The sequence below is a fragment of the Melanotaenia boesemani genome, chromosome 17 (genome assembly GCF_017639745.1).
Source record: "Melanotaenia boesemani isolate fMelBoe1 chromosome 17, fMelBoe1.pri, whole genome shotgun sequence".
NCBI classification, from domain to species: Eukaryota; Metazoa; Chordata; class Actinopteri; order Atheriniformes; family Melanotaeniidae; genus Melanotaenia; species Melanotaenia boesemani.
This window is the reverse complement of record NC_055698.1, coordinates 26,162,044-26,179,123: the sequence shown is the minus strand read 5'-3', so window position 1 is coordinate 26,179,123 and position 17,080 is coordinate 26,162,044. Positions and strand designations below refer to the sequence as shown.

Below are 17,080 nucleotides of genomic sequence, written 5' to 3'. Positions count from 1 at the left end.
AAGTGAATTAAAGCATGATGAGTAAAAATGTACAATGTAAAAAGTGTAATATAGTAACAATCAGTGTAAATACAATTTATAAATGAATATAGTAAAGGAAGTAATTATAGGTGTGATTTTAATATTATATATGGAGCATAATAAGTAAAATTTCTTCCACAGCATCTATGCACGACAACTTTAATCATTTTAATGTAATTTATGATTTTATTGTGATTCTTGCTAAGTGTTGCTGCCTTTTAATATTTCTTAATATCTGTAATGCTATTATTGTTTAACATAAAGCACTTTAAGTTGTCCTGTACATGAAATTTGCTATAAAAATAAATTGCCTTTTCTTGCCTCTTGTGAAGTTAAATTCTGTCATTGCATTTTTTATTTTATATAAAACTTTTCTTGGAAGAAGTTGGTCCTGAACTGCATCAGTTTGAGCCGTCCGGTAGGCTCTGGAAAGCTGTTCCACTTCACGGTGGCTGTGGCAGCTGCTGGAAGTTGCTGCTGCTACGATTTGAGCTGCTGTCTGTCGCCAGATGAGGATCAGCAGGTAAAGAATAAAGTCCAGTGTTACTTTTACACTCTCAAAAGCACAAATCCATCACATTACAGAAATATTTTCTTAGAAGCTCTGTAAAAGTCTAAAAGTCTGAAACTAGTACGTCTACACCAGATAACTAGTTCATAAATGCGACTGTACGGATAAAAACAAACCCAGAATGTTTCGTTTTTAGTTTAACAGCAGTGGATATTTACATTGTGAAAAAATGATCAGAGGCTTCTTTCACGTTTCAGTTTATTTTGATTAGAATTTTACACGAGAAGCATGAAACTGTTTTCCTGAAACATGATGTTCACACTTGTGTCTTCACAAAAATCAGCAATGTTTGAGCTGCTTGGTGTCGCATTCAGGAACATCTGAAGTGCAGTTAAACGGTTTCAAGGAAAAAGTAAAAGTTTTGTTTATGTATTTCTAATTAATCAAACATCTTTGCAATATTACTAAAATGTTTCCTGACTGAAACATAATCATGGCCTTGGATAATTAACCAGTACAATAAAATCTGTCTAACAACATAAAGTAGAAACTGACACACACATTGGAAAAATAAGTTTCATTTGACTGAAAAAGATCATAAATCATGAAAAAACAGACATTTATTTGAAAGCTGTTTAGATCTCAGTGCAAGTTTCACCAGTCATGCCTTCAGTCCACATTTCACAGGGTTCATGAAAACAGTGAATCCCACTGACGTTCTGATAGAAGCTAAACAAGCACTGCAAGGTCTGTGAGGTTGCAGAAGTAGAGGCTTAAGATATAGGATTTAATTTCAGGTTTAGCAATGCAACATACACAACATGTCTAGAATGAGTAAAAAGGATCAAATACTGATAAGAAATAAAAACATTTAACAAAAAGTAAGATTGTTTTGTAACTGGGGGACTTTTAGAAATGTCCACATATTAGTGCCTGGATGACAAGTTGAACTTTTTTTTTTTATATCATCCAACATAATATGTTGTTTTTCAGTGTTTAGTTAAATTTGTAGAACACAAATTCTCATTTGTCCAGAGCTCAGTATCTTTACTTTTTCCATCTCAGTATAAAAACACAATCCTTACAGTTGTACTACATGTAAAAAGTAGACATTAGTTGTGGCCCATAGAAGCATCCACCAACGTCATTCTCCAGTACATCCTGCTGTTTGCAAAAGAAACGTAACACATTTCTGTTTACATTTATCAGAAGGAGGAAAGTTCTCCTCCATTGATCAGTCTGCAGTTATTCACACAATCCAGATTAAAACAACTAAGATTGAGGATTTTTCTTCTTGTTAAAATCTTCAGCTGCTACCTTCATGTGTGCCAGATAAATTAAAGATGATACTGACTGTAGATTTAGCAAGAAAACATCATAAATCAAGCAAGTAAACAAAGTAAAGAGAGGCTGCAGTTTTCCTTGTTTTACAATAAATGAGTGGAACAAAGTTTATATGTTGTTGTTGTTGTATGGATGACTTCCACCTTCACTACTCTGTCTATATATTAGACTACAGAGGGACGATATATGTAGATTATGAGTGACACACGACATCTGAAATTTACAACAAAGAAAACTTTTCTTAATATTTTTTGGTGTCAAATTTGACAGTTTAATCACTGCAAACACATTTATATCATTGAGACAGAAGAGTTTTTCTCACAGATCCAGTTAATGGTATTAGCGAAATGTGTTGTTTCCCATTTCCCTCCATAACTGTTGTACACTCGGTAACTGCTGTATCTGTCCTGCTCTCCATCTTCCCAGAACCTGATGGACAAATAAAACATCACATTCAACTGGACTGAAATTCAGGATTATTTCCACATTCAGATAAATTTCCTCTTTATAAGTTTCAGATGTTTTCTGTGTTTCTTTTCTCATCATCTTATAGAACATACACACATGTGACAACACACAGGATTATGGGTCTGAACTGATTATAGATCATTTATGGACTCTTGATAAAGTCCAATATTGTCTCTATTTATTCATTAAATTCTGTAAAAGCTGCTCAATCCTCCAGAAATGTTTCCTCTGCTGATCTGCTTCCTGGTTTTAAGCTTGTTAGTGGTTTTATTTCTGATCAGTCTGTCCTCCTCCATGACTTTTCACTGTGAACCATCAGACACTAGAAAAACCTTTTCAGCCATTAAATGTAGTAAAATACTTTGTCAGTTGTAAACATGTTTTGTTGTAGTTTTTCAGTCGGCTTGCAGGAAGTTTTTAGTGAACAAAGTTCAGGTTGTTCATTCAGAGAGATACTTGTTGAAACAAATTAAAATTATCTCCTGATTTTTCAGATTTATCAGGAGAAAATTGTAAGATTCTACATTTTAGATTTTACGGCTCTAAACAGTGATATTAATTAACATTGTAAAGAATTTCTTACGTTACTGTCAGTGGAGATCCATCCACCCATTTCCATCCATGTTCTTTCCATTCAAGACCGATCCAGGATGATAGACTCAGTTTTCTGACAAATTCCTGGACAGACAAAGAAAATGTAGAACAAAAAAAAATCATTATTCTGCTCGTCTGTTGTAGTAACATAACTGTAACAATATCTGAAAGAAAAACAAACTTTTTAATTCTTCCATTCTGCAAAAACCAAAAGCAACAAAATGTTAATGAATAATTTTCAGTCTTTGTTAAAACAAATGTTGAAATTTCATTAAAACTGCTGACTTTAGTTTCCTGTAGTTTCCTTTGATCAGAAAACAGTTTTCACTGATTTTGTTGTTCTTGAAAATAATTTTAATGTTTATGATTCATTCAGCAACTTTTTTTCACTCATACTGATCTAGTCTTTGTTCTGGTAAATAAATCACATTTTTACTACATGTTTAACAATTATTCTTTTTTTAACAAATGTAGCAGAACTGAGTCAAAACAAAACCATAAAGTTCTGAAATATGAAAATATTTACATTTTGAAATGAGTTCATGAAGTAAATCAAGTAAATGGATCTAATTGATCAGCTGATCCTGATTTTAGGACTTGAAAACCATTTAAAGTGAAATCCATCAGGACAGGAAGCAGACTGACAAAAGATCAAGACTAAAGTACCAGATCAGTTACATCAAAGATCACACAGACATAAAAAATCAAACACACACCCACCTGTTCCTCTTTGCTGTTTATGATCACCAGATCAGCTCCTCTTTCCTGACAGTCTTTCCTGCTTTCTGACCAGTTTTTCAACACAGTGGATTTAAAGTAACAACTGCTTCCAAATCTTTTCCATCCAACAAGACAGCTGATCTCTGAATATCAAACAAGTATTTCAAAATCAGATTTTATGTTATTTATTGTCAAATCAATAATACTTTTAGGATGTTTACTCCATAAATACCTCAAGTTTCTCATTTATATATATTTGGTCCTTCACAGAAATATTCATACAGGAAAAATTAAATCAGATGTTAGTTTTAAGTTGCTGCCAACGATACATCACAGTAAATTCACATGAATTCAAAAACTAACCAGCAAATGTGAAAACGTGACTCGTATTGTAGTTCAGTGTGTTTTTATCCACTTTGTCTCAGTGAAATGTGATTTAATGCAGTGTAATGTAATGCAAATGAAGACGATGCTCTACATTTTAACATGCTCCCTTAAGTTTCATTTTCAATCTTTAGTTCTTCTTAAATTGACTCCAGAAACCCACTGAAGTATGATCTGTTTCCCTATTTCTCCTTTTCAGGAAGTATTGCCGTAGTATTCAGTCATCGTATCCAACGTAGGTTGGGTCAAGTCAGCTGGACTTGGTTTAGTTTCATGAAAACATTTTGCTCTTATCCAGAAGAGCTTCTTCAGTTCTGATGGAGAAAGTTTTACTGAAGTAGTGAGTCTACAAGCTGAGGTGTCATTAATAGCAACTATTGTCAGGAGTTTCACTTGAGGCTAAGTGGGGGTCAGTCTCTTCATTGTCTTTGGTATGGCTGAAGAGATGCTGCTGTAGGTGGGGGAGAGCTGATGTCTCAGTCCTCCTCCTCTGTTTACTGAAGCTTTTTCTACTTTGACATAGATGGCCTCTTTCACTTGCTGCTCAAACCACTCGTCTTCTCTGTCCAAGATTTTATCACTGAGGTCCTCAAAAGTCTGTATTTTAAAATGAATGAAGGAGAAAATCTGAGTCCTGATCTGATGAGTTTCTCTCCTGTGTTGAGCATCCATCTGTTGAGTGATTGTTTTCCTCAATATAGAGCTCATTGCAGTCCTCACTGCACTGACCTGCAACACCAGGTTGCTTTTTTAAGAGTGTGGAGTCGGGTCTTTAGGATGAGTCAGTTTCTGTGTGACGGGGTGGCTGGGTTTGACAAACATGGCTATTTGCTGTTTGTTAAAAATCCTCCTGAGTTTCTCAGATGTTCCAGCCACATCAGGGATGACAACGCTTCCCTTTCCTTTTTCTTCTTTTGCCTTCTCCCTGTGTCGGTGGTGTTTCTGGGTCTAGTTGCAGCTTTAATAAAAGTCCAGTCCAGGTAGAAACAATCCATAAGTTCTATCATCATAAGAGATGTTTTTTCTTTGCTCCTGGGCTTCTGCATAGGTTGTAATGTTTTCTGGCCGGTACTGAAGCGTTCTGATAACTCCGAGCTTGTGTTTAAAGGATGAGGGTTGTCCAGTCTGCAGGCTCCTGTCCTCCATCATGTGGACAGTACAGTCCAGGAAAGGCAGCTGTTGTTGTTGTTCACATCTTTTCATGTGATTTTGATGTTCTTGTCCACATAGTTGATGTAATCAGTGAAAGTCTGCACTGCTTTGCTTTGACCCATGTTAGACATTGTTGGAGACCACTTTGTTTACATGCAGCCAGCCATGAAAGCAGTAGAGACGGTAAGTAGATGTCTACTACAGGACAGTAGCCTCCTCCCCAGAAACAAGCTCAACCCAGTGGTTTCAAATGTTACTGCAGTAAAATCTCCCCTTATCTCCATCAGAACTGAGGACGCTCTTCCTCGATAAGAGCACAATGTTCTGAAGGAACTAAAACAGTCCGGTTGACTTGAGACAACCAACACTGGATGTCATGACCTGGATGAATGAGAATCTTCAGACATCCAGTAATTATTCTTCTTAATTTGAACTTTTAAATCAAAACTGTTTTTCTTTTTCAGAGGCAGGTTTTTCACAATTATAACAAAGATTCTCTGATAAAACACATATTAAACCAGGTCCATCTTTGTTATTTCCCATCTCCATTTTCTCTTTTCTAACACAGACATTACAAATTTAATGTTCTGCAGCTTAATGATGTTCAGAATTAACAACAAAGTGAAGGGAAGTGGTCCATAAAGTTCTTCACATCTTATCAGTCATTAGCAGAAAGAAGTGGTGCTGTTTTTAGATCAAAAAAGCAAATTTTAATCAATAAAGCGATCAGTTGTTTCCAAAGCGACACCAGTGAGGTTCAGTTAGTTCCTGGAGTCATGCTGCCTAAATCGTAATCTGGCCCATCCTATTTTATAAATGTTATCCTGTCAAGTTGTTCTGTTTATCTTTAAAACGTTAAAGATGATGTTAATTATCAAATTTGTAACAACTTTACTTGTTAAAATGATAAAAACAACTTTCAAGAGAAGGATTCTGAATAAATTTAGCTACAAATTCCAATATTGATGAATAAATAAAGTTTACAAGTAAAGACGATTAATAAAGTTTAATTTAAATAATAGATTTTATTTAATTTTATTTTAATTTGAAATGTAAGTTAATAAGACAGATTGAAACTATTGGAAAATAATCAACTTGTGTACAGGTTAATATTGCTGTTGTAGTTCCTCCAATCTGTGACCAAATTGCATGGAAACTTGTTTTGATGTGTTTCCTTTTTATCATCTAGTATGTGAACAGGGTGAAAAACCCTGTAAAACTGTTCATTCTCAAGGTAAAACTAGATTCATGTCACATGTTCAGAGGTGATGTTATGTGTTAGTTTTCAGTCTTCTCTCACCTTCAATCTTGTTCTTCAGCTTCTTCATTTCATCCATTAACTGGCTGTGATTTTTACTCAGGATTTCATGACGGCTCTGCAGCTGACTGAAGTTAGTTTTTGTAGCTTTAAAACAACCATAGTTAAAAATGTAACACAGGTAAATATTATGAAGTGTGATATTGGTGTTTATTCAGATAAAAATCTTTCTTACCGGTAAGTTTGGCCTGCAGCTGACTGTTACTGTTGTTCAGTTCACTTATTTTCCAGGATACTGAAAAACAAACAACACAATCAGATACAACAGGAGTAATTTGCCCACCACAACCACTTGTGCTTTTCAGTTTCTTTGTCACCAGGTTGAACCAATCAGATACTAGTAACGAACAAACGTGCCATAGTTGCTTTATTTAAAGTGTGATTCATTAGAAGAGTAGTTACAAAAACGGTGCTACAGTAACGTTACTAGTAACACGTTAATACCAACACGGCTCAGCACAGAACCTCCATGATGTGAAAGCAGTGCAGCTTACTGCAGCTCCTACCATCATCATCGTCCACGGCAGCTGATGAAGGTTCTGCTGTAGCAAACATGTCAATCATTTTTTGATGTTTGTCTTTTTAAAAGAATGTTTTTAGTGCACCAGTTTCTCTCCCCCTCTGTTTTCTCTTCTTGGTTCTGACCGGTAACTGCATCCAGTGGTACAGAACCAAAAGAGGTTTAAAGCTAAATTAATACATTTCAGCCAGCAGCTGTGATCATCCTGTTTACAGCGGTGATGCAGCACAACATGAGCAGAGTTGAAAAGTCGTGTTGGGTTTATTTTTCTGTACAATAACTTGTAAACATTGTCAGTCTCATGTTTTTGGGCTTGTTTTCTTAAGTGTAGTTGCTTACTCAGGCTTCCTCTGCTCCCTTTGTGAAACCCTCCTGATTCTCTTACAGTTGTCCATAAAGCAATAACCCCTGGATGTGGAAAGGGACATGTGAACTCAACAGTCCTTTTTTTAGGAACTAGTGTCCACAGCTTGTTTCATTGGTAACTGCGGGCATCCGAACTGGCACACCCCTACCCACAACTTAACTTGACAGAGAGACGGTGACAATGCTGATGTAACAGACATCATAATGCACGACTAACAGGACTCTGCGAAAAATAGGTTTTATATATTAACTTTGCACTTTGTGACGATTTTTAATGAAAATTTCTTGTTTTTTTTATTTAAAGGGCCCAATTATTCTATTTCTACTTTTTTTTTTTTTTTTTACAGTATTACAGTGGTGAATACTAAATCTTCTTCCGGCTCTCAACCGAGGCAGATGCTTTTCTTCTCCCTCCCTCCTCCCACTCTGCCCTGCTACTGTCCTGTCATCTCTGAGCCTCTCTCTGCATTTCTTTCTGAAACTCAAATCTTGAATATGGATTTGATCAGTTCGTCCCTAAATGCAATCGACCAAATTTATTCGAACTGGAAAACAGGTGTAGGGCAGCCTGCTTGTCCTGGCGGAACGTTTTCGGCTGGATATGTGATGGATTCCTGGGGAGTGTGGAAAGTCATGTGTCTGTCGATCCTTTCTGTCGAGGACGCTGAAGACATCTATACATTCAGATTCATGATTACTGGGTTTCTGCTGTTTGGAGCGGGCGGTTTCCTGGCATATCGCAAAATTCGGACACTGTCGGCGGTCACTGGCAAGCTGCCGGATTTCTGTGCCGGTGTGTGTCGAGCTATGAACAATCAGACTTTGGCGTTGCAGGAGCTGAATCATAAACTGGAGGCTATTCTAGTTCTGGATGGCACGCTGGTTGCGATTTCTGAGCTTGTACGTAAGGTGGTCACCAACTTGGAGAAGTTGTCTGCTCGGCTGGATGGAAATTGACCCACAATTCGGATGACTGGAGTCGCCAGTGGGACCACTGATAGACTCAAGGCAGACGAAACAGCTCTGGTCTGAACCAAAACAAATGCTGTTATCAAATTCGGCTCCCTGTACTGGCCTTGGATGGCTGGTTAAAAGCTACCTGGAATGTTTTGTTGACGGATGCTCAGTCCCCCCACCCTCCTCACGGGTAATGGACTTTAACCTGGATCAGCTCCCAAGGATGCCCACTATCATCAGGCGGCAGAGACTGTGATGGAGAACTGGGGCAAAGTTCACATGCTCACTTACTACGCACACACACGCACCACACTCAAGTACACCACTACAGATACACCTCCCCGTGATTCACTGCCTGGGCTGTACCTTTTCCCCCCTCCCTCCACTCCCGGGCGGCGAGTTGATTGGACGCGCTCAGCTGAGTCTGCACTTGCTGCGACGGGACCCCCCCCCCCCCCCTTTCTCCTAATTCTAAGACAAAGGAACGCTGTAGAAACGGCTGCTGCCTCAGTATGCCTGATCCTGTTTGTGTTATATGTTGTTATTGTCTAGTCTTGGATGGGTTGTACTGGAAACACAATTTCCCTGAGGAATTCCAAAGGGATTAATAAAGTATTCTGATTCTGACTCATCAGAAAAGTGAGCTGCAACTGTTTTCATCACATAAACGGACATTTGAGTTTTCCAGTGTGTTTCTTTATTCAGTTTCCATTACGCTGAAAACAACAGGTTTTATAGACTTTTTTCTACTTTGATGTTCCATTGACGTCCCAGGAAGGGGGACTCAGTTATTGGTCATCTTCTCCAGATTGTCCATATTCATGAGAAGAAAGGTAAACCCACCTTCACTGCTCAGTGTAAAGCAGAAGACACCACGGTGGACACATCTATGTTTTTAGTGTCAACATGTCACACAAGAAATGCTTCTTCGACTGTGAGAGAAAGTTACATTTGTTCAAATTCTGGAAGGAAACAGCAATGGATGGAGTTTGTTTTTGGGAGCCAGCCACAGAGTTGCACCAACGTTTGTATTTGTGACCGACACTTCACCAAAGACTACTGGATGAATAAGGGCCAGCACAATGAGGGATTTGCGAACAGGCTTTAGCTGAAAGGAGGGTCTGTTTCTACTGCGTTTCTGATCCTTAGCCACAAACTGTAAGTAAAACCAAATTAGTTGTCTGTTTTGTTTTGATAGTGTGTGAGCAACGGTCAAACTAAAGGAATTAACCCACACTTACTTCACCTGATTGCTACCAGCAGGTAACACACATGTAATGATGACCAGAAAGTTAGCGATCAACACCATAGATGGAAATGCTACAAACGTAACAACCAGGCTAAAAACACCCAGCTGATGAGCCACATGAAGCGATAGATGTACATGGCTAGTGGCTAGAAATACAGCTAACTAGAGTGTAACAACGTATAAAAAATGTTAGCAAATAGCATCATTACCTCACCTTGCTGCAGGTTACTGAGTTCCTGTGGGTTGCTGAGTTGTTCACTCTCGTCTGATTTGGGCTTAAACATGTATTACATGTACCCGTTTTGCTGCTGCAGTGAGCTCAGCAGAATTATTACTCCAGGGTTTGGGTTTGAATGGGCATTTTGATTTTGCTTTAAGGACTTGTATGGGAGCCTGGGGCTGCATTGTGAGAGTCTGCGCATGCCCGATTGCCGCTTCCACCTGACATGCCATTTTAACCGCCATGTCCAGCATAAGATTTTCCTCTGTCTGCACCAACAGCCTCTCACATATTCTTGGACAGCTAGCATGCTCAGTGAGTTGGTCACGTATCATTTCGTTGTATTTCCAGCAAACTCACATGTTACCGCCAATTCACGCAGCGCGCCCACATACTCAGCAACAGTCTCATGCGGTCTTTGTAGCCTTTGTCTAAACTTGTGCTGCTCCACCACAACGTTTATTACTGGTTTGAAATGCGAGTGCAATGCGGTTATTGCTGACTCATAAGATGTACTTCCATTTTGAAGTGTGTAGAATACACGTTGCCCTTCGGTGCCCAGGCAGTGTAGGAGCAATGCACGTTTCCGCTTGTCTTGCCAGTCATCCCCCTCCGCGCGGAGAGCAAGCAGGTAATTATCGAACATTTTCAGTAGGGTTTGTTGCGAAAATAGTGGTCTGGTCCAGACTATGGTCCGGACCACTGTCATGAGTGGTCCCTGCCACTAGGAAACATTTAAATTAGTGGTAGCTACATACTATACATTTCAGATACCAATATAAGAAAGGCTAATTTTATTATTATTTTTTTTTACATTTTTTAAGGAAGAACAAAATTCATCATACATGAAAAAGACATTTTTTTTTTTTTTTTTTTACAAATTTTCACTTTATCAAATGGCCTGTAAGACCCAAAGTCAAGGAAAAATCATTTTAAAATTATTCTTCTCTTTTTTACAGTCATTTAGCAGATGCTTTTATCGAAAGGGACTTACATTTGAGAGTTAGAACAGCACAAGAATTCAAACAAGATGGAACGTCATCATTAAGTGGTAGTCAGACTGTATCACGAATGGCGGCGGAGGTGAGGACCCAAATGCAGGCAGGAGGCAGAACTGGTGCAGGTAAAAGGTTTATTTCCCAGGAACACAAGACAGGCAACCATAGACGACCGGGATAAACTCCAGAGAACAAAAACCAAACATGACAAAATGAGGATCTGACAATGAATGACTGAAAACCGGGAGTACTTATACACAGAGGGAGTAACAAGACACAGGTGAAGTGGATGACTAATCAGACCAGGTGAACTAACGAGGCAGGAACAGAAAACCACAGGAACACAAGAGGGAAAACCAAGCATGACAAAACTGAAAACTAAAGCATGAACATAAGAACTACAAACCAAGAACATGACCAAACTAATCATAACAAAAACCAAAATCCTAAACAATCAAAACACCCACCAAAACCCAGAAACCGTGACAGAACCCCCCCCCTCAAGGGCCGGATACCAGACGGCCCAACAAAGTCCACAAAAGAGAAAAACCCCAAGCCGGCCACCCAGGGTGGGCGGAGGGGGCCCGGAGGAGGGACCGACCAAAACAAGACAGGCCCCAGGACAAAGTTCAGGGGGAGCCACCTGGAGGCAGAACAGACGGCAGGATTAGGTCAGGCGGCCGGCCAGGGGGCCGGACGGACCGGGGCAGAACCTCCGGAGGACGACCCGGAGGCTGTGCAGACAGCAGGCTCCGGTCAGGAGGCCGGACGAACCGGGGCAGAACCTCCAGAGGACGACCCGGAGGACGCACAGACAGGTTTCCAGGCAGACGGGCAGGCTTGGACTGGCGCTCTGGAGGACGGGCAGGCTTGGACTGGCGCTCTGGAGGACGGGCAGGCTTGGACTGGCGCTCTGGAGGACGGGCAGGCTTGGACTGGCGCTCTGGAGGACGGGCAGGCTTGGACTGGCGCTCTGGAGGACGGGCAGGCTTGGACTGGCGCTCTGGAGGACGGGCAGGCTTGGACTGGCGCTCTGGAGGACGGGCAGGCTTGGACTGGCGCTCTGGCGGCGGACGGGCAGACTGGAGCTCTGGCGGCGGACGGGCAGACTGGAGCTCTGGGTTGGGCACCAGTAGTGGGTAAGGGGCGTCTCGACCCGAGACCCCCTCGGAAACAGGAATCAGAAGAGAAGCGTCACCACTGAAGACCCCCTCAGGAACAGGAATCAGAAGAGAGGCGTCACCACTGGAGACCCCCTCAGGGACAGGGACCAGAAGAGAGGCGTCACCACTGGAGACCCCCTCAGGGACAGGGACCAGAAGAGAGGCGTCACCACTGGAGACCCCCTCAGGGACAGGGACCAGAAGAGAGGCGTCACCACTGGAGACCCCCTCAGGGACAGGGACCAGGAGAGAGACGTCACCACTGGAGACCCCCTCAGGGACAGGGACCAGAAGAGAGGCGTCACCACTGGAGACCCCCTCAGGGACAGGGACCAGAAGAGAGGCGTCACCACTGGAGACCCCCTCAGGGACAGGGACCAGGAGAGAGACGTCACCACTGGAGACCCCCTCAGGAACTGGGACCAGAAGAGACGGGCAGGACCTGGGCACCGGCGTGGGACGCTGCAGAGCAGGGCAGGACCTCGGAGCTGGCGTGGGACGCTGCAGAGCAGGGCAGGACCTCGGAGCCGGCGTCGGACGCTGCGGCGCAGGGCAGGACCTCGGAGCCGGCGTCGGACGCTGCGGCGCAGGGCAGGACCTCGGAGCCGGCGTCGGACGCTGCGGCGCAGGGCAGGACCTCGGAGCCGGCGTCGGACGCTGCGGCGCAGGGCAGGACCTCGGAGCCGGCGTCGGACGCTGCGGCGCAGGGCAGGACCTCGGAGCCGGCGTCGGACGCTGCGGCGCAGGGCAGGACCTCGGAGCCGGCGTCGGACGCTGCGGAGCAGGGCAGGACCTCGGAGCCGGCGTCGGACGCTGCGGAGCAGGGCAGGACCTTGGCGCAGACGTGGGGTGCTGAGGCACTGGAGCAGATCTGGGAGCCGGCGTGGAGAGCTGGGGCACTGGAGCAGGAGGCGAAGCTGGAGACGTAGGCCTGGGAGCTGGTGGCGGCAACCGTGACAGTACAGCAGATGGCGTCACCCGAGATGTGGACCGTGGCGCTGGTGTTGACCTCCGAGATGCAGACCGCCCCAGTGGTTTGGGGCTAATCGCCAGTCTGGTTCCCCAGAATGGTGACCGCTCTGGATAATCCTGCGGCTCCCACTCCGTCTCCAGTCCCAGGAGCTTTCCCACCAGTTCGCTTGATGTCATGTATTCGAGGGGCTGTCGCCCCTGGTTCCTGGACGTCCTCCTCCTCCTGGACCTTGTAGGAGGAGGATCAGGAAACCACGGGTCTGGCTCCTCCACCGTAGGGAACCAGTCAGCAACCCCCGGATCGTAATACTGACGCCAAGCCATCAAACCTGCTGGGTCCAGTTGTGGTCAGATCCTACTATCACGAATGGCGGCGGAGGTGAGGACCCAAATGCAGGCAGGAGGCAGAACTGGTGCAGGTAAAAGGTTTATTTCCCAGGAACACAAGACAGGCAACCATAGACGACCGGGATAAACTCCAGAGAACAAAAACCAAACATGACAAAATGAGGATCTGACAATGAATGACTGAAAACCGGGAGTACTTATACACAGAGGGAGTAACAAGACACAGGTGAAGTGGATGACTAATCAGACCAGGTGAACTAACGAGGCAGGAACAGAAAACCACAGGAACACAAGAGGGAAAACCAAGCATGACAAAACTGAAAACTAAAGCATGAACATAAGAACTACAAACCAAGAACATGACCAAACTAATCATAACAAAAACCAAAATCCTAAACAATCAAAACACCCACCAAAACCCAGAAACCGTGACAGACTGCTGTGAGTCCAGTTGGACCCAGGTGCTGTCATGTAGTGCTAGAGACAGTGCATATAATTTATATTTTCTTTTTAGTTTTAAATAGTTTTTTGTAAGTCATTTTGTTTTAATACAAGATCACGATTTCATCAAACAATATCCATTTGGGCATAAGTGCACACAGCTTATTCAGTACTTGGTTGAACCAAAGAGCTGGACAAATGTTTCTAACTCATTCTGTTGAGTAGAAGAGTTAAGCTAAGTGTGGAAATGCTCCTTAAACAACTGAGTCTTTAGCTTGCTTTTAAAAGTGAATAAGGACTCTGAGGATTGGATGGAGTTTGGTAGATCGGACAACAGAGGAGAAAAGTCTAGCTACTGATTTTGTGCCACGTTATGGTGGGAGCACAACGTATGCAAAGATACATAACTGCAATGTGATGGGTGAGTGCAAAAGGTGACTGATGGAATTAGACCAGGTCTGAAATAGTAGACAGTTGTAACAGAGGTAGAGGAGTTGCAAAGTCTGATTGCAGAAGGTAGGAAGGAAGACTGGGCTTTATCATTGAGAAAAGTTTAAAATCTGCTATGTGTCTGATGTGTCGATCATAATTATGGAATATCTTAGATTTAAACAATGTAGTAATCAATTTTAAAAAATGAAGTCCCCAGACGGCAATTTTTGTTAAACTTGGTTTCAAAAGCGAGTATTGCAAACCATTGTGTAAGACAATAAGCAGGGGTACAGGAATGGTTTGCAAACCTTAATGAATTCTATTTTAGGAAAATAAAAAATAAATTTAGTGGAAAAATGTTGATAAAATATTTCTGTTTATGTCCAGAAAGTCCATTACAAAGACAATGCCTTTTTCATATCAATTCTGTTTAAATATTGGTATTCTATTAATGGTTATCACTCTATTATTTCATAAAGTGGAAGCATGGGGAGAAAGGTTGTGTGAAAACTTGTAAAAAAAAAAAAAAAAATCGCTTTTAACAAATTAATTTAATGGTACCTACCAATGACTCAAAATCTAATACTCTAATACTTAATTTTTCATATTTTACCAAATGTCTTTATTTACGATGAATTTTGTTCTTCCATAAAAAATGTAAAAAAAAAAAAAAAAAAAGAAAAATAATAAAAAATTAAACTTTATTAAATTGGTATCTGAAATGTATAGAATGTAGCTACCACTGATTTAAATGTCTCCTAGTGGCAGGGACCACTCATTACAGTGGTCCGGACCATGGTCTGGACCAGACCACTATTTTCGCAACAGCCCCCTCTCAACATTTTCATCCACATGTCGAACGGAATCAGCGGTTGTTCGGCGGATGGTGAGAACAATGCAGGAAGGGGCTACAACACATCCCATCCTTGTCGCCAATTTGTTGTATCCTTGTGTAGTTAGTGGAACGTTAGCAGCAGTCGAATCAAGAGGCAGACTTCCTCTTAAGCTTCACTGTATCTTTTTTATTCTTCCACACTTCTCCTTCAACGGTACAACATAAGCCAATAGCGCCCTCTGGCTATGTTGAATGGTAATTGAGTACACAGCAAAAGGGATATGTGAAAAATGCAGATTGATTCCTGCCCCTGTGGACTTACATATTAAAGTAAATTAGCCTGAAATGAGTCTGAAAAATTTAAAATACTCATTCTCTTTAAATAGCCATAATTACATTTAAACTTGTGAAGAAAAAAAAATCACTATCATACATCTGGATTAACTGTCCGTGCTTTCCTTACCGTCTTTGTAACATCTGGTGGTCGCCTGTTGCTTTGTACATGACTGGTGACAGACTCTGAGGTTATTCTAAGTAACTCTATCTATACATTCAAAGTATAAAAATACAAGTCCTCACAGCGTATTATGACTCCAGCCAGAATCAGAAGATACATCACTCCCAGGAACACCTTGAAAACTGTAACATGGCTTCTATTCACAGCTTGAAGGTTCTTCTGGTTGTTGTTTTCTACAGAATCCAAACACACAGAGAAACCATTATCTCTTTTTTTAAGGAATTTTTATGAGACTGTGTTTTCTACACTGAACTGAATAATGAATATTTGAAGTGATGATTTGTATAAGTTTGCCTTGTTTGGGCTGAAGTTACAGGAACTAAAACGGATGATAAATTAAGTAGTTGATTGATTAAGTTTAAATATTTAAAAACACAAACGTGTACCACATTGTTTTTTAACATCATGTTGAGCTATTTTCAATATTTCCTGCTTACCAGGTCTTTGTAAGCCGAGATCAGAGTGCTGCTCTCCATCGTCTAACATCTCCACCTCGCTTTGCTCTCTGCCTCCTTCATCTTCATGGATCCTTGTCCTGTATTTCACTCTCAGTTCTGGCTCAGGGTGAATTTCTGCAGACATCTTGCTGACAAATAACTGGTCCGACTTCTATGTTTGTCCTTTTCTTTTGGTGTTGTGCAACTTTCCGCTATTAATATCAAGGAAGTGGCAGTACAGCCCATGATGTCATTTAAAAAAATAGATCTACATCAGTATTAACTTTGAAACAGTTGATTTGTCCAAACTCCTAACTGGGACTGTAGAAATACATAAATACAAAAGGTTGCTTGAAAATTTCAAATTTCGTGATTGGAGCAATGCACTACATAAACTTTACTCAGTATTTCAACACAATGCATCTAGAAATCTTTGTTAGTGGCTGATTTGCAGATTTAATAGTTGAAGGAAGAGCTTCTGACACAGGAAATGGTTCAGATAAACTGCTGACTTCCCCTTCTTGAGGCCCAGACAGGGCGAGTCAATTTTATTTGTGTTGCACATATAAAAGCAATTCAATGTGCTTTAGAGAACAGAAAAAGTAGAAAATGCAGAAACATTTAAAACCACATTAACACATAATTAAAAAAAAATCATGATAAAATATATAAAATATAACTAAATTAAAACAATAAAAGCAAGCAGTGGTCTAGAAAAGTTAAGAGACGGATCAGATTTCATGCATAGGGACATAGGAACATGTTTTGATCCTGGATTTAAAAGAGTCTACATTTGGTGAGAGAAAACATGAAAGAAGTTGATTTAACTTAAAGCTGAGTTGTGCAGCATGAGCAACTACACATAGTAAATGTAGATGAAGGTTAAAAAGTAACAAGAAATAAACATCTTTACAAATAAAAAGCCTGACGTATTTAAACCTCATGATGCACCACACAAGATATCACACAGCAGGAAGTGATTCAGTCCGTCCATGTCCCCGTTACCTTGCCTGTTACTAGCAGTGTGATTGTTAATGTGTAGTTTGTCGGCTCATTCTCACCTCTGGAACTCCTACCATGTATTTTCATCCTGGAGACATGTCCTGCGGACAT

The 17,080-nt window shown here is 41.3% G+C and overlaps 1 protein-coding gene across 1 annotated transcript; it reads right to left on the bottom strand.

The window, feature by feature from the left end:
- Positions 1-793: 793 nt before the first annotated feature.
- Positions 794-16,163, bottom strand: LOC121656689 (CD209 antigen-like protein A). Its single transcript, XM_042011810.1, has 7 exons — positions 15,968-16,163; positions 15,593-15,703; positions 6,688-6,747; positions 6,495-6,599; positions 3,659-3,801; positions 2,928-3,022; positions 794-2,305 (listed from the first exon to the last, which is right to left on the bottom strand). The coding sequence occupies exons 1-7, from the start codon at positions 16,110-16,112 to the stop codon at positions 2,167-2,169; spliced, it is 798 nt and encodes a 265-aa protein (XP_041867744.1). The 5' UTR covers positions 16,113-16,163; the 3' UTR covers positions 794-2,166.
- Positions 16,164-17,080: the final 917 nt, after the last annotated feature.

Excerpts from the sequence above, each read along its gene's own strand:
- LOC121656689 (XM_042011810.1), bottom strand. The coding sequence starts at position 16,112 with ATGTCTGCAGAAATTCACCCTGAGCCAGAACTGAGAGTGAAATACAGG. Across the intron at positions 6,748-15,592 it reads GGCTGGAGTCATAATACGCT|TATCCTGGAAAATAAGTGAA; the intron begins GTGAGGACTTGT and ends TTTGTTTTTCAG. Across the intron at positions 3,802-6,494 it reads GCTGAAGAACAAGATTGAAG|AGATCAGCTGTCTTGTTGGA; the intron begins GTGAGAGAAGAC and ends TTTGATATTCAG.